Genomic DNA, 21,934 nt, shown 5'->3' with positions numbered 1-21,934 from the left:
TGTGCAGGTGTGAGACACAGTGAGAGACACAAAGTGCACGAATCTTTATTCAAATTCCACCACCAGGAAGATAGGAAAACACCCGGGTGGCCAGTGACAAGCACTGCCCTTCACATCAAAGGGCAGTGTTGTGTGATCAAAACAGTGAAGGGGAGGGTAGGGACTAAATCAAAATAGAGTTGGAGGGAGAAATGATGCACTCCACTCCCTGCGGGGCCCACCTCTCCCTGAACAACTCCAGGGTGTTGGTCGACACCGCGTGCTCCTTCTCCAAGGACACCCGGGCTCTAACGTAACCGCGGAAGAGGGGCAGGTAGTCGGCCCTAACGACCCCCTCCACGGCCTGCTGCCTGGACCTGTTGATGGCCAGTTTGGCCAGGCCCAGGAGCAGACCCACGAGGAGGTCTTCAGACCTGCCCTCCCTCCTCCGTACCGGGTGCCCAAAGATCAGGAGCGTGGGACTGAAGTGCAGCCAAAAACAGAGGAGAAGGTTTTTAAGGAAATCAAAAAGGGAGTGCAAACGCCCACACCCAATATACACGTGGTCCACGGACTCCACAGCGCCACAGAACAAGCAGTTGGGCTGGGAGTCCGTGAACCACCGCAATCTGCGGTTGCAGGGGACTGCTGCGTGCAGCACCCTCCACCCCAGATCCCCGAGAGAAAGGGGGAGGACTCCCGCGTAGAGAGCCCTCCACTGGGGATCCCCACCGCCCGGTGGCAAATGGGTACGCCAAGGCGTGTCCGGATGGTGGATGAGGGAGAAAAGGTGGACGGTGTGCAGCAGCAGTCTGTACAGGGTTCTTCTTTTTACATCCCTAAACAAAACAAAGTTAAAATTTCGGAGGCGGCTCAGGTTGTGGGGCACAGGCTCCCGCGGGAAGTACGGGACCTTGGGCCAATGTGAAATTCCTTCCGGGCTGGGAACATTTCTGTTTATTTTATTTTTTTCTTAATTTTTTTTTCTTTTTTTTTCTAAGTGCGGTAGTGCTTATTTTCTCCCCAGCATCCATGGTGTGTGTGTGCAGGTGTGAGACACAGTGAGAGACACAAAGTGCACGAATCTTTATTCAAATTCCACCACCAGGAAGATAGGAAAACACCCGGGTAGCCAGTGACAAACACTGCCCTTCACATCAAAGGGCAATGCTGTGTGATCAAAACAGTGAAGGGGAGGGGTCATTTCTGTCTATATATTTTTTTTTTTAAACAGTGAAATAGAGCACATTCCTATTTAATTTTTTTTCTTTTTTTTTCTTTTTTAATCCCTTGTTTCTTTTTTTTTTACAAGCCCGTGTATATATTTATTTATTTATTTATTTTTTTATGGTGTGTATGTGAATCTCCTGGTTTTTTTTTTGAGACACAGTGAAAGACACAAAGTGCACCAATCTTTATTCAATTTCCACCACCAGGAAGATAGGAAAACACCCGGGTGGCCAGTGACAAACACTGCCCTTCACATCAAAGGGCAGTGCTGTGTGATCATCAAAGGGCAGTGCTGTGTGATCAAAACAGTGAAGGGGAGGGGTCATTTCTGTTTATATCTGTCAGCCAGGGCTCCCTGATTGGACCAGATTAACAGCCCCAATCAGGGAACTCCTATTTGGCGAGGTCCACCTGGACAGTCACTGCACACACCTTCCGGGTGAAGCAATCTTCTACATGTACTCTTCAATCTAGTCCCCAGCATTCACTGCTCATAATGTGGGGTGAGTCCAAACGCAGACTGAATGACTTCTTTGTGGAGCAGCTCTACTCCGTCCATAGGAAAGACCCTGCCCTCGCAGTTACCGGCTGTTTCAACAAACTCCTTTACTCTCATATTAGCCTTTCTCTTCCAAAGAAATCATACACTCTTAGAGATATACAGCATGGAAACAGACTCTTTGGTCCAACTCGTCCACGCCGACCAGATATCCCAACGCAATGTAGTCCCACCTGCTAGCACCCGGCCCATATCCCTCCAAACCCTTCCTATTCATATACCCATCCTGATGCCTTTTAAATGTTGTAATTGTACCAGTCTCCACCACTTCCTCAGACAGCTCATTCCATACATGCATCTCCCTCTGCATGAAATGTTGCCCCTTATATCTCTTTTAAATCCTTTCCCTCTCACTTTAAACCTATGCCCTCTGGTTTTGGATTACTCCACCTCAGGGAAAAAAAAACTTTGTCTATTCACCCTATCCATGCCCCTCATGATTTCACAAATCTGTCTAACGTCACCCCTCAGCCTCCAACACTCGAGGGAAAACAGCCCCAGCCTATTCAGTCTCTCCCTATAGCCTAAACCCTCCAACCTCGCCAACATCCTTGTAAATCTTCTCTGAACCCTTAAAAGTTTCACAACATCCTTCCAATAAGAAGGAGACCAGAATTGCACGTAGTCTTGTCTTTTCTCCTTAGGAAGGGTCACTGCCCCCGAAATGTTAACAAAGATTTCTCTCCACAGATTGCTGAAAATTTCCAGCAATTTTGAATTTTGTTGAATTTTGTTCTGGGCTTACTGAGATTTCCAATGAAGCACAACAGAAACCGGAAGAACAACACCTCACTTTCTGTGGGGCCCCTTTACAGTCTTGGACTCTCAATATTGCATTTACTAACTTCAGAAACTGATCACAATATGTCTGTTCTCCAGTTTGCTTACATTCTCTCCCTCAAAGCCTTGTCTTGTTTACTTTCCTCTTACTGTTGAGGATCTTTAATTCACACCGATTTGAGATCTGTTTCTCTCTTTCACCACTATGAGCAACTCCTTTGGTGAAAAGCCTTTGCTTTTCCTCTGCCTGTCTAAAGTGTACAAAAAATCATTTTCGCTTCTGAAGAAGACTTGAAACATAATCTCTGTTTCTCTCTCCACAACTGAGCCACACAGCTCGCCACGCCAGCTGAGTTTCTCCAGAATTCTCTGTGTTTGTCTCCGGGATCTCTCTGGATTGCGAAGAGCTGACGAACTCTGACTAGATCGTACACTTGGCTTAAGTTTCCCTTCTGTGTCCTGCAGCTTATGATACAAATGCAAAAGGTTTTGCTTGCTCAGTTGGGTGATTGGGGGAAGCTGAGGAATGTGTTAGTGTGAGTAATGAAAAAAACAACAGCGCAAGACAAAGTTTTATCCAAAGTATTGAGACTGTTGCAGGCCAATCTTCAGTCACACCACCTTTGACAGAACTCAAGGCATTCCTTGGAACCATCATTGTCCCTTCTTCCCTTGGATCCTTTTCAATAACAATTGATTGGCCCTTGACCAAACTGTGCTTTCTCTTCTGAGGTCCAGGAATGTGAGGAGAATTGAGTGGAAAATCAGATTTGCCAAAAGAGAATTGGATGTTTTCTAACAAACCTTGTTTATTTTTAACCAAAGCTTCTGGCTCATGAGCGAGCCATCTAGCTTCCTACTCTCAATTAAACTGTTTATAAAACCGCATCCTACACTTCCATCCACCCACTCTCTCACACAGTCGGCTCTTGTGCTCTGACACTGGGGCTGGTATTGCGATCACATTACTGTCAGAGCGGTATTGGCAAAACTTGAAAGATTCAGCTCAGACCTTCAGTCCGGCGACTGCTGCAATACTTTTAGAAGTTTGTAACGATGTGTATTTGTCATATTCAGCGTGTGAAATTGGAGATCAGAGGAGAGCTTTTCACCCAGGGTCCTTTGCTTGAAGCTATTGGCTGAGATTCGGTGTGAGATTAGTGTGGACAGCCCCAGTGCAGTTTCTGCAGTTCATGGCACAACACTGCTCAGTATTTACCGCTAAATTGTCAAATTCCTGCTTAGGTAGGCAAATTGTTGATATGAAATGTCACAAGCATATGGAGTTCATAAAGTTTTTGTACGCATAAGAGAGTAGCTGGTTAGCTCAGTTGGCTGGATAGCTGGTTTGTGATGTAGACTGACACCGACAGTGTGGGTTCAGTTCTTGCACTGGCTGAGGATACCATGAAGGGCTCTCCTTCTTAATCTCTCCATTTACTTGGGGTGTGGTGACCCTCAGGATAAGCTACCAACTGTTGTCTCTCCCTAATGAGAGAAAGCCTATGGTCCTGTAGGATTATGGTGATTTTCACAACACTGTAAAAGGCCCTTTGGCTCATTATGTCTATGCTGGCAACCAAGCATCCATCTATTCTGATCCAATTTTCCAGCACTTGGCCCATAGTCTGGTATGCTGTGGGGTTTCAAGTGCTCATTTAAAAAGCTCTTAAATGTCTTGGGTATTCTCACTCGTGTCATCCTTTTAGGCAGTGAGTTTGAGATAATCACCAGCCTCTGGGTGGAAAACCAAATTTCCTCAGTTCTCCACCCCAAAGCTCCTGCCCCTTACCTTACAACCCAGCTCTCTACTAAGGGGAGGGGCTTCTCCCGATCCATCGATCTGTACCCATCATCATTTTGTAGACTTCAATCAGATTCCCCCCCTCAGCTTTCCGTGCTCTAAGGAAAACAACCTCACTTATCTAGTCTCTTTCTTTTTATATCCAGAAGTGCTATCACACACAGCTGAACATATTTTTCCCCATCACCAAATCATCCATAGTATTAATTTCATCTATTAGCGAGCATCAGTAAATGACCCATGTTTGCAGTTGAGTTGTTTACATGCAAAACCCATTAAGGGCATCAATGGTGAGGGAGAGCTAGGGTGAGTGGGAGAGGGGTAAATCAAAATGCAATTGCAAGGGGGATCTACCCAATCTCTTATGAGTTAAGGGTTATTGCTTGGAGTGCTGAAGAAGCAACTGACCGGTTTTTAATCTGTTTTAGATATTTAGAGTCAGAGATTCTTTATGCTGCACAAGTAGGCTCTTCAGCCCATCAAATTCAGCCCCAATCCCTGCAGAATATTTAGGCAATCCCATTCAGTTTCTCTTTACCAGAAGCTCTGCAAGTTTATTCCTCTCCGGTGCTCACTCAATATCCTTCTGATCTCATTGACTGCCTCAGCTTCCCCCACCCCTACTGGCAGTGAGTTCCAGGTTATTGCCTCTCGCTCCCCTTCCTTCCCTGCCCAATCGCTTCAATTCATGTTCTCCACTCCTTGTACCTTCAGCTAATGGAAGAAACTTTATTTTCCCTCTGTTATCTGAACCTGTCATAATACCGTGGGTCTCGGTCAACGCTCTCAGCCTCTGCAGACGAACCTACCCGAGTGATTGATGCAACACCAGGTTCCTAAAACTGATAATATTCTCTGTCTCATAGGAACCATTTGTCACTCAAATGGCAACAAATTCTAAAGCAAGTTAAAGATAATTCATAACCTGTCATGACATTGCCACGATGAGCCAGTTAATCATCCTCGGCTAAAATATTTTATCCTACTCCACCTTTCGCTATCAGGTTTAACATGATAGTAGTTCCTGATATTTGAATACCTTCATGAAATATTGGTGCATTTTCCACGATCACATTGTATGAGTTGCAGGCTTGAATATCATTTGTCCCCCAGCAGACACCATTTTCCCTGCAACACAAGCGGAATGTACTGAAGAAACTCAATTTTGGTAAAGTCACAAAAATCAAAAATGCATCTCTTACTTTGTCTTTTTTATAGTTGAGCAACCCAGCTCCAAAGGTTCCAAACAAGTTAAATATGGGTTCTCTGCTTTTCCATGCTAGCCCTCTAGAAATGAACTGAAATGAATCCTTTGCTATTTTAAATACACTGTTAATCCATGCCAAACCATTAGTGACTTACGAATATTTTTCCACATCTCTCTGTGTCTGTTTCCCACCTAGATGCCTGTTATCAAAGGAGCATGTGGCTTTTTTATGCTTCCTACCAACATTTATTGCCTCAGATTTATTAATATTGAGGTAAATTTCCCAATCACATGCCTATTTTACACATTTATTAATCTCATAGAATCTTAGAAATGTACAGCACGGAAACAGACCCTTCAGTCCAACTCGTCCATGCCGATCAGCTATCCTAATCTAGTCTAGTCCCATTTACCAACACTTAGCCGATATCTGTTTAAACCCTTCTATTTATATACCCCTCCAAATGCCTTTTAAATGTTGTACCAGACTCCACCACTTCCTCTGGCAGCTCATTCCACACCCGCACCACCTTCTGTGTGAAGAAGTTGCCCCTTAGGTCCCTTTTATATCTTTCTTCTCTCATCCTAAACCTATGCTCTCTAGTTCTGGACTCCTCCAGCCCAGGGAAAAGACCTTGCCTATTCACCTTATCCATGCCCAGGGAAAACAGCCCCAACCTATTCTTATATCTTGCACAGTCCTGCTCAAGTTAGAGTATTCGGTGAGGATGAATATATATTTAGTATTTTTTAAATTCACTCATGGATCGTGGGCTTTGTGAGCTGGCCTAGCATAGAGTAATAGAGATATACAGCATGGAAACAGACCCTTCGGTCCAACTCGTCCAAGCCGACCAGATATCCCAACCCAATCTAGTCTCATCTGCCAGCACCTGGCTCATATCCCTCCAAATCCTTCCTATTCATATACCCATCCAGATGCCTTTTAAATGCATGGAAGTACCACCATAATGAGCTACAATAGAAAAGGAGCAATCCAGCTACATTTTCACTCAAGGATACGAACAACGTAGAAAAACCATCTACTATAAATTATAAAGGATATAAATGGTAAGCGAAGTTCTATAACAACGAAATACTCAGGAGGCACCCAAGGATGATTCCATTTAAATCCTGTTTAGTAATCAATGTAAAAACTGCTACATTTGCAGGATATTTTATAGAATTTCATAAATAAAAATCAAGAGATCCCATATAATCTGTTACTGGGATGGCATAAGAGTATGTAAATAATATAACAATCTATAATTCTTATAGTAAATCAATGTGGCATATACTGTACATATGCAGTACGATACTTGATGTATGCATTTTAGAGTTTAGAGTTTAACCTCTATATTTAGAACAGAAGATGGGTTCTTGATTGCCAAGAAGATCAAAGGTTACGGGGAGAAAACAGCAAAATGGGGGTTGAAAAACCAGTCAGCTCTATGCTGACACAGATTGTAGTGGTTGGAATTCCATTACTCAGCAAAGCCACTCCACACCCCGATGGTTAAAAATGTGTCCTCCCTCCAATTACTCTCCAAAGTAAACACACGATAGTATTCAGCGGGTATGAAGTGAGAACATCTTACACAGGTGCCTGTTCCTATATTTTTGAAATCCCATTGAAGTATTAACTTTAGCTATCAACTAAGTTCAACAATTCATATGCAGTTAGCTTCGGTCTCAACCATGGACATTTCTGGCTGTATATTCTTGAAAACTCTTGACTGTGGTTGACTTACCAGCAATTAGTCTGGTTTACCGGTGAATTGTCTGGTTTACTGGTAATTGAAAGGAGCTCCTTCTCGAGGGCAATTATAAGACCATAAGGCATTAGAGCAAAACGTAGGCCATTTGGCCCATCAGGGCTGCTCTGCCATTCAATCATGGAGTGACTTTGCTGAGGAATGGAAGATGTTTTTACTTTCTGTGAAATAGCTGCACAGAGACTGGTATCCCATCACCAAGTCAACCTTTATTTACATGTGCACAGTACATGACCTGCCAGCTCAGAGCCAGTCCCTGGAATGAAGAGACTCTCTGAATCTCCTGTTTATTTTATTACAAAACAGTTTACAAAAAAGGAAAACTTAACATTTACAGCTGTATACAACAGCAATTTTACAAGGGAGAGGAGCAGCAAAGCCAGGCCCCAAACCCTACCGTTCAACCAGTTTACAGAGAGATGAGGACAAACCTCAAATCCCAGTTCCACATATAAAAGACAGCGACAATGACATTTGTACATAAAAGGAGAATACAGTTACATTAAAAAATGTGCATACAATACAGACCCAGCAAGCCCCTGTCCCTCCCACCTTCCGGCTCTCGGTCCACCCCATGTCCCTTCCAGTTCTCGGTCCGCCCTGACCCACCTTTCGACCACCTCTGTGACAGCCCGCCCTGGTACCCACCCAGGGTGACAGCAGTCAGGGTGGCCTACCCACCCTCTGGCTTTTGGGACTGCCTACCAACCTTCAGGTTCACAGGATAGCCTACCCACCACCCTTTGGCCCTCGGGGTGACAGCTTTCAGGACGACCCATGAGCCTCCCAGCTCACAGCAAGGCCTGCCAGACCCAGGGACACGCAAGACAGTGCAGGTGATAGACCCAGGAAACACCACAAGACAGTTAATTACCAAAAACACAGAGTCCTTTCTGGTACATAGTCCAAATCTATACAGTCTTCAAAATATAGAATCCATTTCCAGGAAGAGTCCACTCCAGTATACAATGTGCAATGTCAGAAATAGAGTCCACTCCAAATAGAAGAGTCCATTGCTAAAAGCAGAGTCCACAACTAAATGCAGCAAATGCACAGCACACAGGTAGGTGTTCAATCTTCAGAGGCCCAGTCCCAGGGCTAGGCCTCCCCACAGGAACAGCTTTTCTGGTAAAATGTATGTATTCCACAAGGGCTCAGTTCAAACACCAATAAAAAGTGAAGACACATACAAAAAAAAAGGAAACTAGAGTCCAAGGGCTAAGCCCTACCACAAAATTAACATTATCCTTTTATTGAAAAGAGTAACACTCAGGCTGTAACCAGCCAGTGAAACAACAACCCCCCTAATGAGAACTGAGTTACCCCTGAAAGACATTATGTGCATCAGGAGTTTAGTAATCAGTCCTCACTAAAAGGAATGCAAGTTAACAAACTGGCTAAATAATTCAGCCAGTTCAGGAATCAGGGTCCCCCCCCCCCCCCACTTTCAAAACAAAAAGGGGAGGCAGAAACTAACAGTAACACACTGATGATAACACCAGCCAGCTCAGAGCCAGTCCCTGGAATCAGAAGACTCTCTGAATCTCCTGTTTATAATATTTTATTAAACAAATTACAAAACAGTTCACAAAAAAGTTAACATTTACAGCTGTACACAAGAGACAGCAATTTTACAAGGGAGAGGAGCAGCAAAGCTAGGCCCCAAACCCTACCGTTCAACCATATTACAGGGAGATGAGGACAAACCTCAAATGACAAGACAGTGACAATGACATTTGTACATTAGACAATACTGTTACATACAAAAGTGCATACAATACAGACCCAGCAAGCCCCCATCCCTCCCACCTTCCGACCACTCTAAGGCAGCCCGCCCCTACCCACCTTCCGGCTCTCGGTCCACCCCATGCACCTTCCAGTTCTCGGTCCACCCTGACACACCTTTTGACCACCTCTAGGACAGCCCGCCCAGGGTGACAGCGGTCAGGACGGCCTACCCACCTTCCAGCTTCACTAACCACCCTCAGCACCTTTCGACCACCTCTGGGGCAACCCGCCCCGGTACCTGCCCGGGGTGACAGCGCTGAGGACAGCTACCCGCCTTCTGGCTCTCGGTCTGCCCCTACGTACCATTGGGTTCTCACTCACCCCAATGCGCCGTCCAGCCAGTGGGCTATCCTGGCACACCTTCCGGCCACCTCTAGGACAGCCTGTCCCCTTCCCTGGGACGACAGCGTGTAGGGTAGCCCACAAGCCTTCCAGATCTCAGCCCACCCCTACGTGCCTTCTGGCTCTCGGCTGCTCTGACACCTTTCGACCACCTCTAGGACAGCCCATCCCGATTACCCCTTCTTGGGACGACAGTGCTCAGAGCAGCCTACCCACCATCTGGCTCTCGGGGCAACTGGCATCAGGGTGGCCTACCCACCCTCCGGCTTTCAGGACAGCCTACCAACCTTCAGGTTCACAGGATGGCATACCCATCCTCCGGCTCTCGGGGTGACATCTTTCAGGACGACCCATGATCCTCCCAGCTCACAGTTAAGGCCTGCTAGATCCAGGGACACACAATCCAGTGCAAGTGATAGACCCAACAAACACCACGATACAGTTAATTACTAAAAAACAGAGTACTTTCTGGTGCACATTCCAAATATAGAGTCTTCAAAATATAGAGTCCATTCCCAGGAATGGTGTCCACTCCAGTTTTGAGGTGCATTGTCCAAAATGGAGTCCACACCAAACTGCAGAGTCCACGCCTGAAGGCAGCATCCCACAGCACACAGATGTTTAGTCTCCATGGAGTCCTGGCCCAGCCTTGGAAAACCAGGCCCACTCACAGGAACATGGTACATTGTACAGGTGCAGTTAACTCACAGGGGTTTGGTCCACTCCTGAAGGAAAGGTCTGCTGCCAAACTCCAGGATACAGCAAGTGCTTACCTCCGAGCACACACGCAGGTGTTCAATCTTCAGAGGCCCAGTCCCATGGCTAGGCCTCCCCACAGGAACACCATTTTTTGTAAAATGTATGTATTCCACAAGGGCTCAGTTCAAACACCAATAAAAAGTGAAGGTACATACAAAAAAAACAAAGGAAACTAGAGTCCAAGGGCTAAGCCCTACCACAAAATTAACATTGTCCTTTCCTCAAAAAGAATGAAAAGAGTAACACACAGGCTGTAACCAGCCAGTGAATCACCAACCCCCTAATGAGAACTGAGTTACCCCTGAAAGACATTATGTGCATCAGGATTTTAGTAATCAGTCCTCACTAAAAGGAATGCCAGTTAACAAACTTTTTATTGGTGTTTGAACTGAGCCCTTGTGGAATAATTCAGCCAGTTCAGGAATCAGGAATCAGGAATCAGGGCTCCCCCCCCTTCAAAAAAAAGGGGAGGCAGAAACTAACAGTAACACACTGATGATAACACCAGCCAGCTCAGAGCTAGTCCCTGGAATGAGAAGACTCTCTGAATCTCCTGTTTATAATATTTTATTAAACAAATTACAAAACAGTTTACAAAAAACAATTAACATTTACAGCTGTACACAAGAGACAGCAATTTTACAAGGGAGAGGAGCAGCAAAGCTAGGCCCCAAACCCTACCATTCAACCAGTTTACAGGGAGATGAGGACAAACCTCAAATCCCAGCTCCACATATGACAAGACAGTGACAATGACATTTGTACATTAGACAATACTGTTACATACAAAAGTGCATACAATACAGACCCAGCAAGCCCCCATCCCTGACACATCTTTCGACCACCTCTAGGACAGCCCGCCCCGGTACCCGCCTGGGGTGACAGCGGTCAGGATGGCCTACCCACCTTCCGCCCTCACTAACTACCCTCAGCACCTTTCGACCACCTCTGGGGCAGCCCACCCCGGTACCAATCTCCTGTTTTTTTTTTCCTTTTTTTCTTTTTTTATTAGTGCTTATTTTTCCCCAGCACCCATGGTGTGTGTGTGCAGGTGTGAGACACAGTGAGAGACACAAGGTGCACGAATCTTTATTCAATTTCCACCACCAGGAAGATAGGAAAACACCCGAGTGGCCAGTGACAAGCACTGCCCTTCGCAAAAAAAAAGGGCAATGCTGTGTGATCAAACAGTGAAGGGGAGGGCAAGGATTAAATCAAAATAGAGTTGGAGGGGGAAATAATGCACTCCACTCCCTGCGGCGCCCACCTGTCCCTGAACAACTCCAGGATGTTGGTGGACACCCGGGCTCTAACATAACCGCGGAAGAGGGGCAGGCATTCGACCCTAACGACCCCCTCACGGCCCGCTGCCTGGACCTGTTGATGGCCAGTTTGGCCAGGCCCAGGAGCAGACCCATGAGGACCTGCCCTCCCTCCTCCGTACCGGGTGCCCAAAGATCAGGAGCGTGGGACTGAAGTGTAACCAAAAGCAGAGGAGGAGGTTTTTGAGAAAATCAAAAGGGAGTGCAAACGCCCACACCCAATATATACATGGTCCCCGGACTCCACAGCGCCACAGAACAAGCAGTTGGGCTGGGAGTCCATGAACCCCCGCAATCTGCGGTTGCAGGGGACTGCTGCGTGCAGCACCCTCCACCCCAGATCCCTGAGAGAAAGGGGGAGGACTCCCGCGTAGAGAGCCCTCCACTGGAGATCTCCTGTTCATTTTTTTTCTTTCTTTTTTTTCTTTCTTCTTTTCTTTTTCTATTTTCTTTTTTTCTTTTTTTATTTCTTTTTTTTCCCTGTTTCTTTTTTTTCTTGTGTGAATCCCCTGCTAATTTTCTTTTTAACCCCCACACTACCACCTAAGTGCGGTAGTGCTTTTTTATCCCCAGCACCCATGGTGTGTGTGTGCAGGTGTGAGACACAGTGGAAGACACAAAGTGCACGAATATTTATTCAAATTCCACCACCAGGAAGATAGGAAAACACCCGGGTGGCCAGTGACAAACACTGCCCTTCACATCAAAGGGCAGTGCTGAGTGATCAAAAACAGTGAAGGGGAGGGTAGGGACTAAATCAAAATAGAGTTGGAGGGAGAAATGATGCACTCCACTCCCTGCGGCACCCACCTCTCCATGAACAACTCCAGGGTGTTGGTCGACACCGCGTGCTCCTTCTCCAAGGACACGCGGGCTCTAACGTAACCGCGGAAGAGGGGCAGGCAGCACCCTCCACCCCAGATCCCTGAGAGAAAGGGGAAGGACTCCCACGTAGAGAGCCCTCCACTGGGGATCTCCTGTTCATTTCTTTTTTGCTTAACCCCCACAAACTACCACCTAAGTGCGGTAGTGCTTATTTTTCCCCAGCACCCATGGTGTGTGTGTGCAGGTGTGAGACACAGTGAAAGACACAAAGTGCACGAATCTTTATTCAAATTCCACCACCAGGAAGATAGGAAAACACCCGGGTGGCCAGTGACAAACACTGCCCTTCACATCAAAGGGCAGTGTTGTGTGATCAAAACAGTGAAGAGGAGGGTAGGGACTAAATCAAAATAGAGTTGGAGGGAGAAATGATGCACTCCACTCCCTGCGGCGCCATCTCCTGTTCATTTTTTTTTTCTTTTTTTTTTCTTTTCTTTTTTTTTCAATTTCCACCACCAGGAAGATAGGAAAACACCCGGGTAGCCAGTGACAAACACTGCCCTTCACATCAAAGGGCAGTGCTGTGTGATCAAAACAGTGAAGGGGAGGGTAGGGACTAAATCAAAATAGAGTTGGATGGAGAAATGATGCACTCCACTCCCTACGGCGCCATCTCCTGTTCATTTTTTTTTAATCAAAATAGAATTGGAGGGAGAAATGATGCACTCCACTTCCTGCGGCGCCCACCTCTCCCTGAACAACTCCAGGGTCTGAACTGTGTTTATTTTTTTTTCCTGTTCTTTTCTTTTTTTTATTTTATTATTTTTTTTTTAAATTTTTTTTATTTTAACCCCCACACTACCACCTAAGTGCGGTAGTGCTTATTTTATCCCCAGCACCCATGGTGTGTGCAGGGGTGAGACACAGTGAAAGACACAAAGTGCACGAATCTTTATTCAATTTCCACCACCAGGAAGATAGGAAAACACCCGGGTGGCCAGTGACAAACACTGCCCTTCACATCAAAGGGCAGTGCTGTGTGATCAAAACAGTGAAGGGGAGGGTAGGGACTAAATCAAAATAGAGTTGGAGGGAGAAATGATGCACTCCACTCCCTACGGCGCCATCTCCTGTTCATTTTTTTTTTCTTTTTTTTTTTATTTTTTTATTTTAACCCCCACACTACCGCCTAAGTGCGGTAGTGCTTATTTTATCCCCAGCACCCATGGTGTGTGTGTGCAGGTGTGAGACACAGTGAAAGACACAAAGTGCACGAATCTTTATTCAATTTCCACCACCAGGAAGATAGGAAAACACCCGGGTGGCCAGTGACAAACACTGCCCTTCACATCAAAGGGCAGTGCTGTGTGATCAAAACAGTGAAGGGGAGGGTAGGGACTAAATCAAAATAGAGTTGGAGGGAGAAATGATGCACTCCACTCCCTACGGCGCCATCTCCTGTTCATATCTGTCAGCCAGGGCTCCCTGATTGGCCCAGGTTAACAATCCCAATTGGGGATCTCGTAATCAATGGGATCCATCTGGGTCTCATACCAAACAATACAATCTGTGTCAACATAAAGTGCTCCCAGGTTAGGTAGAAGGTAGTATCACTGCAACAAGCTACATCTTAAAACAATTCCAAAAGCTGTTGCTCAGCAGTTTTATTTTAAACCCAAAGATACCTGGTGGCAATATGTCGCAGAAAATTATCAAATCCAACTTCTGTAAAAGTTGCATACGCTCGTGTTCTTAAACTGGAAAGGGTGCAGAAAAGATTTACAAGAGTTTGAACTTTAGGGAGAGGCTGAGTAGGCTGGGACTTTTATCGTTGGAACATCAAAGGCTGAGGAGTGACATTACAGTTGTTTATAAATTCATGATGGAAACAGAAGGGTGAATAGCCAAGCTCTTTTTCCCAGGCTTGGGGAGTCTAAAACTAGAGGATATAGGTTTAAGGTGAGAGGTAAAAGATTTGAAAGGAACCTAAGAGAAGAACAAGCTGCCAGAGGAAATGGTGGAGGCTGGTGCTTTTACAACATTTAAGACATCTGGATAGGTACATGATTAGGAAAGATATAGAAGGACATGGGATAAATGCTGGCAAATGGGACTAGGTGAGAATGGGATGTCTGGTTTGCATGGATAGGTTGGACTGAAGGGTCTGCTTCTGTGCCGTATGATTGTATCACTCTTGTCCAACCAAGAAGCAAACTCCACACAGTTGCATTTTTTCTTCAAACCATTAAAAAAAACAAAGTAATATGTTCTCTGCAACACAACAGCATCCAATCTTCTAATTTCCAAGTTTTTATTTTCAAATAAATTATTTTCGGTTATTACAGACCCCTGAGCAAAAGGTAATCTGCAACACACCTTAGGTTCGTCTTGTGAAATGTATGTGTGACTCATGCAAACCGTCCATTTTTGAGCTAATTTTCAACACTTCTCTCCATCACTCTTACATTCCTGACAGTTCATTTAAAATTCAGTCAGCAAATCTTATTGCTTTTTTTGTAACTGGCAAAAGGATTGACATCAATATAAGCTGGATATAGACTGAAGTCTCGGAGTTCAAAGAGCTGAACCCACTCAGCATTCACAATAATTTCCAAAGTGCACCTAGAGGCAATTAAACTGTTTTGCCTAACATATACTCAACAGAAGACAAAGTTATCTCGCAGCCCCTGTTTTTTATTATCTCGCTTTTGCTCCACATAAGTCTGCTATATGAAAATCAAACGGCAAATACTTTAGGTTCTCTACTTAGTCTAACGTTTAGCATTTCATCTTTCAGTTCAAGGTTCAGCCATCTACACAGGGTGAGGAACCCAAAGGCCTTCTCTGGATTCTGGATGAAGAGGTGTTAGTCCAAGGCTCCAATGATGCTGTTGTCCTTGACCGTTTGTGTTCCTACTTTGAGAAGAAGGGAATGGAAAAAGAAGGTAATGATAGAAATAAAACAAACAGTTTACATTGTAAAGTCTGTACAAAGAATAAGTATGGGAGACAGCAGCTCTAATTTGTTATTTTAATTAGTGGACTCAAGAGATCAGTTGCTAAGGTATAATGAACAGATTGGTGATGGTTTATTGAGAACAGTATCTGGGAAACCACATTGTCTATCTTCAGTAATGTGTTTCTTGTAAATGGTATCTGCTCACTCAATGATAGATTAATGTTGATGTCAGTGCAAGCAGCTAATAAAGAAATCAACACAGATATTTGCTTAGATATTCCTTGTTGAGTACTGAAACCATTAGATGTTTATAACATCTGTTTCTCACCCTGAGAATTCATCAGATAAATTCTAGTAATGATCCAACAATGCAGTGATTTAAACAAACTGTTAATGTGTGTGTTTTGTTTCATTCCATCTGTTACTGAGATGTTCATGTTTCTGTAGCAAAGAGCAAGTGCAAAAATCCATATCCTCAGGCTTCCTTTACCCAAGATCTTACCAGACCCAGAGTTGCAGCAGGTAGACAAAGGCTGTAAATCTAAAATCTGGAGACTTTGACAACATTACTCTGAGACTGGCTGATGGAAGAAGCATGAAACCTCATCACATTATTTTCACACCCTTCCCACCAGGAAAAAAAAGTGCATTTATTTAGCCTTTTTAATATCTTTACTATGACCCAAAGTGGTTGACAGTTAACAAAGTGTGGCCATTATTGGATGTGGACAAGGAAAGCCAATACCTTGCATACATTCGAGTCCTTGAACAGCACAGCGAGGAGGGGGGAATTGACTATTTAATGAAACAATGTAAACAGGTGTGGCTGACCAGAGAACGACAACTGTAAGGGCTTCAGAACCCTGGTGCAACTTGTAATGATGTCCTGGAATTGCACATCACTGAGCATAAATAGCACAGTGTGGGCAGAGTTAGAGCAGACCAAATTAAACAGATACTACTACATCAAACTACACTAGACTAGGAAGATTTTGAGACCACATGCACATTCACAAGATAGATTACTCCTTATGTATGTAACTTTCAAATATGAACCTGACATATCCATGATTAACATATAGTAGTATTTAGTATTAATGTATAATAAAGAAATTTAAACCTGAAGACAATTCTTGATTTTGTCTTCTTTTTTTCCAATCAGTCTTGAGCACGAATTCATAGTGTAGCATTAAACCACACACAGTACTGTGGTGTTCAGTTAGATAAATCCTTAAATGTGGCAGGGCAAATTGATAAGATGAGTTGCGTGGGTTTATGACTTGATGCATGGAATATAAAAGTATCATGTTAGACCTCTCTACACCATTGTTTAGACCAAAGCTAGGACTTTTTGGACAATTATGAGCAACATAATTCAATACAGACATAAAGTCCTCAGAAAGGTTGCATAGAAACATGGGAAATAAGTGGAGGAGTGGGTGATTTGGCCAATCGGGCCTGCCCTTACAAAGACTGATTCTCCAAGCTCCTGTTCACACTTTCTCCCCTTACCCTTTGATGCCGTAAAGTCTATATGTAACTCCTTCTTGAAAGCATTCAATATTTTGGCCTCAACTGGCCTTTGTGACAGACAATTCTATAGGCTCAACACTCTGAGTGAAGCAGTTTCAGCTCATCTCAGTCCTAAATGCCCCTCCGTATTCTTAACCCCTGAAACCTCTGGTCTTGGACTCCGCAGTCCTCGGGAACATCATTCCTGTGTTACCCTGTCTAGACTTGTTAGAATTTCCTAGGTTTCTAAACCTAGATTATTCTTCTAAAGTCTACTGAATATAAATCCACATCTCTCTTTGTCAGACATGACAGAGGAGGTTTACCTTTTGGCCTAGACTTTTTCAAGAGCCTTTCAGTGGCAGTTTTTGTTAATTTGCTCATTTAATACCCACAGAGTCTGTGAGGAAGACAAAGAGTAAAACTCTTCAATAAATCAGATTGACACACAGACTGCAAATCAGAATTTTCTTTTTAAAATCTGAACTTAAATCATGTATGAGGAGCAAAATAAATGAGGAGCAGGCAGCATGATGGTTCAGTGGTTAGCACTGCTGCTTCACAGTGTTGGAGATCCAGGTTCAATTGCACCCCTGGGCAACTCTCTGTGTGGAGTTTGCACATTCTCCCGGTATCTGTATGGGTTTCCTCTGGGTGCTCCAGTTTTCCATCCACAGTCCAAAGGTGTGCAGATTAAATGGATTGGCCAGGGGAAATGCAGGGTTACAGAGGTAGGGTAGGGGGCTGGATTTGGGTGGGATACCCTTTGGAGGGTTGGTGTAGGTGCGTTGGGCTGAATGGCATGTTTCCATACAGTAGGGTTTCTATGATCTAAAATAAGGATTGGCAAATGGGATTAAGGGAGAGTTGGAGGGGTACTGGTAATTTCATTGGATTGTCCTCGCTGAACACTCTGGGCACATGGATATAAATTATAGCATTTGACGAATTTAAATCTACTTAATGAAATCTGGAAAAGAAAATGAATCTCAGTGATGGTGACCATGGAACTGTAAGTGATTATTGATTGTTGTAAGGGGACAGGAAATCTGCTGTCCTTACCTGGTCTGGCCTACATGTGACTCCAGACCCACAGCGGTGTTGTGGTCTCTTCACTGTCCCTCTGCAATGGCTGAGTGAACCTTTCAGGTCAAGGGCAGCCAGGGACGGGCAGCAACTGCTTACCCTGGCAGTGATGCCCATGTCTCAGCAAAGAATAGTAACAAAAGGGAAGGGGGCCAGTCATTGACCATTAATTATTTAAGTTAAAAGTCACACAACACCAGGTTATAGTCCAACAGGTTTAATTGGAAGCACTAGCTTTCGGAGCGCTGCTCCTTCATCCCATAACCACCTGATGAAGGAGCAGCACTCTGAAAGCTAGTGCTTCCAATTAAACCTGTTGGACTATAACCTGGTGTTGTGTGACTTTTAACTTTATCCACCGCAGTCCAACACCGGCATCTCCAAATCATTAATTATTTTAAAGTCATATTAAAATATTCATTGGTAGACCTTTTACAGCAGGAAGGTCTTTTTGTCTGGCCACACCCATCCCTTTACCCTTGTGCTTTCCTTCAACTGTATTTTTTGTGGTAAAGTTTTGTCTGATTTTTGGGTTCTGAATATTTCACATGAATACAGCTAAAGCCTGCATTGATGAATTGTGCCTGCAGAGAGCCAGCCAGTGAGGAGGTGTGAGCAGGAGCTGCAGTTTGTGATAGCGCACCAGCTCGGCACAGACCCTGTGAGATATGACCTGACAGGTTGGATCAACAAGGCCAAGCAAAACCTCTCGCTGGAGAATGCCAGCCAGCTGCTGCAGGAATCCAGACTGTAAGTGTTCCAGCCTCATGGCCAAGATGACCAGCTAAGATCCAAAATCTAAAACATCAACCAGCTGTTGTATCACTGCAAGGGTTCCAGACATTTATGCATCATCAATATATGTGACGTTTCCATATAAAGATCAGAAGACTATAAGGAACAGGAGTAGGCCATTCAGCCCCTCGAGCCTGCTCTCCCATTCAATAGGATCATGGCTGATCCAACACTCCTTACATCACTTTCCTGACTTTTCTCTTTAACCCTTGATTCCCTGGCTGATGAAGAATCTATCTATCTCCACCTTAAATAGACACAATGACTCTGCCCCCACAGCTCTTTGTGGCAAGGAGTTCCAAAGACTCTCAACCCTCTGAGAGAATAAATGCCTCCTCAGTCTTAAATTGATGCCCCTTTATTCTGAGTCTATGCCTTCTGGTCCTAGACTCTCCCATAAGGGGAAACATTTTCTCAGCACTGACCCTGTCAAGTCCGACATGCTCCAATGAGATCACCTCTCATTCCTCTGAGTTCCAGTGAGTTTAGCCCAACCTGTTTAGCCTTTGCTCATAAGACAATCCTTCCATCCTAGGGATCATCCTCATGAACTTTCTCTGAATTGCTTCCAATGATGCAATATCTTTCTTCAAATAAAGGAACCAAAACTACTCACTATTCTCTAGATATGATCTCACCAACACCTTGTACATTTGCAGTAAGTCTTCCCCACTCTTACACACCAAATCCCTTGAAATAAGTGCCAACAATCCATTAGCTTTCCTGATTAACTGGCTCACCTTTAATCATCCTCTCTGTGTAATGAGGTGAGTGCAGTGTCTTTGATCAGTCACTTATCCATTGTATTTAAACATTAATAATCAGAGAACTCAGACCATGTGTGTAGGTCTATGATATCATAACCTTGTGAATTGCTATTGTTGTAAATAAACTTCAAGATGTCTGACTCAAGTTTCTTTCGCTAGGGGACTCAGTTGATCCCTTAAGTGGTCATCAATTGGCTACTGTCAAACTTTAATTGGCGGTGTGTTGGGAAGATTGCCCATGGATCTTTCATCCAGAAGTTGATCGCTGACAGGGTGGAAAAGATAAATAATTGGACAGGTTAGCACTGTTGAAATAACCTAACCTCTTCCTGAGATTTACCCTCTTCCTGGTATGGGTATCTCAACAATGCTATCCCTTTTGATTATTTACTCTACGTCCTTCTGCTCTGTCATCTTTAGGAATGGAAACTATCCTCTTTGCTCAACTCTCATGTCCCCACAAGTGCACTGTATGCTGAGAGCTGGTTCAACAATTCTCCTAGAATGGATCCTCTAAACCCTATGCATTATTAATACGTATTATACCATTAACAGATCAATCAATATGGAATATTTTATTAATATCCAACTCCCTTGTGGGTCTTTGCCATGGAATGGATATATGATTCACTTTAGTATTCTAAAAACCACATTATTTTATTAACATCAATCCATTGAGGTTTGTGAAAGCTTTATTTAAAATGTTTTTCTTAATAATGTACAAATAATATGAGGAACTCTCGGCTAAGCTTCATGTTCCTCTAAACTGAGATCCTGCTGACTTAGAACATAGAACATAGAACATAGAACAATACAGCACAGAACAGGCCCTTAGGCCCACGATGTTGTGCCGAACATTTGTCCTAGCTTAAGCACCCATCCATGTACCTATCCAATTGCCACTTAAAGTTCGCTAATGATTCTGACTCTGCCACTCCCACAGGCAGCGCATTCCATGCCCCCACCACTCTCTGGGTAAAGAACCTACCCCTGACATCTCCCCTATACCTTCCACCCTTCACCTTAAATTTATGTCCTCTTGTAACACTCTGTTGTACCCGTGGAAAAAGTTTCTGATTGTCTACTCTATCTATTCCCCTGATCATCTTATACACCTCTATCAAGTCACCCCTCATCCTTCTACGTTCCAATGAGAAAAGGCCTAGCACGCACAACCTATCCTCGTACGACCTATTCTCCATTCCAGGCAACATCCTGGTAAATCTTCTCTGCACCCTCTCCAAACCTTCCACATCTTTCCTAAAGTGAGGCGACCAGAACTGCACACAGTACTCCAAATGTGGCCTAACCAAAGTCCTGTACAGCTGTAACATCACTTCACGACTCTTGAATTCAATCCCTCTGCTAATGAACGCTAATACACCATAGGCCTTCTTACAAGCTCTATCCACCTGAGTGGCAACTTTCAAAGATAAATGGAATATAAACTACAGAAAGACATTTCATAGAAAAATATATCAAGGAACTGAGACCTTGAGTACAAGACCTATTAAAGGGTAGACAGAGTATGACAGAAGGGAAAACTGAGGGAGACAAATGGTTGTAGAGTGGTGAAGGTGCTGTTGCTCCTTGAATGGAGCTTTCATCCTGAGCTAGAAGTGGGTTGGGAAGCAGATGTGTTGGCAGTCTCTTATAATGGTCAGCATGCCACAATGTTGGCATGGTCGCGCCTCTGGCCGATTTCCAAAGAAGTGGTTTCTGGAAGGTCATGGCTTCTTGGCCACCAGTGAGAGTGACCAATTAAGGCCAATCTTCCTCCACTGCCTAGACATTGTTGTCCAGATGCAGGAGGGACCCCTGACATGTTTTGGAGTCCCTGGATAGAATTGTGGCATCCTCTGAGTATCAGGCTGGTGGTGGGGTGGGAGGGTGGGGGTGGCATGTTGCTGGTGGTGGAGCTGATAATGAGACATGGCACAGGTCAGTGCCAGAGATACATCTGTGAAAAGTACAGCATAGATCTGTGGAGCTATGTGGTCCAGAACTGCAGGCCAGCAGAGAGGACATTATCCTTGTGCAGTGATGGCTCACCAGCTATGGCCAAAGTCTATTCAGTGGGTACATGTATCTTGAGGGCATTCTTCACCCATGTGGGAAGCACCTTCTGCCCTGACCATTGGTACTGCTGACCTCCCAGACCTTCAAAAGACTCATTGGCCCATCCCTGTAGAGTCCACACCAACAATTGAGTGTCTGCTCAATCTTCCCCAGCACCCTGCTACAGTCGCATCAGAGAATCCCTACAGTACAGAAGCAGGCCATTCAGCCCATCAAGTTTGCACCAACCCATTGAAAAGCATACTACTCAGAACCACTCCCCTACCTATCCCCTAACCCCTGATACATCCCTTAACACTGTGGAGGAACGTAGCATGGCCAATACACCTAACCTGCGAATCTTTGGACAATGGGAGGAATCTGGAG

General features: G+C 44.5%; 1 protein-coding gene across 10 annotated transcripts in view; it reads left to right on the top strand.

Annotated features, from left to right (window-relative positions):
* The window catches only part of LOC122562395 (unconventional myosin-XVIIIb-like), a 416,560-nt gene that overhangs the window by 156,743 nt on the left and 237,883 nt on the right, over window positions 1–21,934 (top strand). For all 10 annotated transcript variants that reach the window (XM_087999921.1, XM_087999916.1, XM_087999915.1 and 7 more), the window contains 2 exons: window positions 15,168–15,315; window positions 18,518–18,677. In XM_087999921.1, the coding sequence (XP_087856047.1) occupies window positions 15,168–15,315; window positions 18,518–18,677 (308 nt within the window). The remainder of the gene's footprint in view (window positions 1–15,167; window positions 15,316–18,517; window positions 18,678–21,934) is intronic.

The sequence above is a fragment of the Chiloscyllium plagiosum genome, unplaced genomic scaffold (assembly GCF_037043375.1).
Source record: "Chiloscyllium plagiosum isolate Xiang-an unplaced genomic scaffold, Cpla_swu_hap1 HiC_scaffold_24, whole genome shotgun sequence".
Taxonomy (NCBI): Eukaryota; Metazoa; Chordata; class Chondrichthyes; order Orectolobiformes; family Hemiscylliidae; genus Chiloscyllium; species Chiloscyllium plagiosum.
The sequence above is the reverse complement of the archived record's forward strand: the minus strand, read 5'-3'. Positions and strand labels throughout refer to the sequence as shown.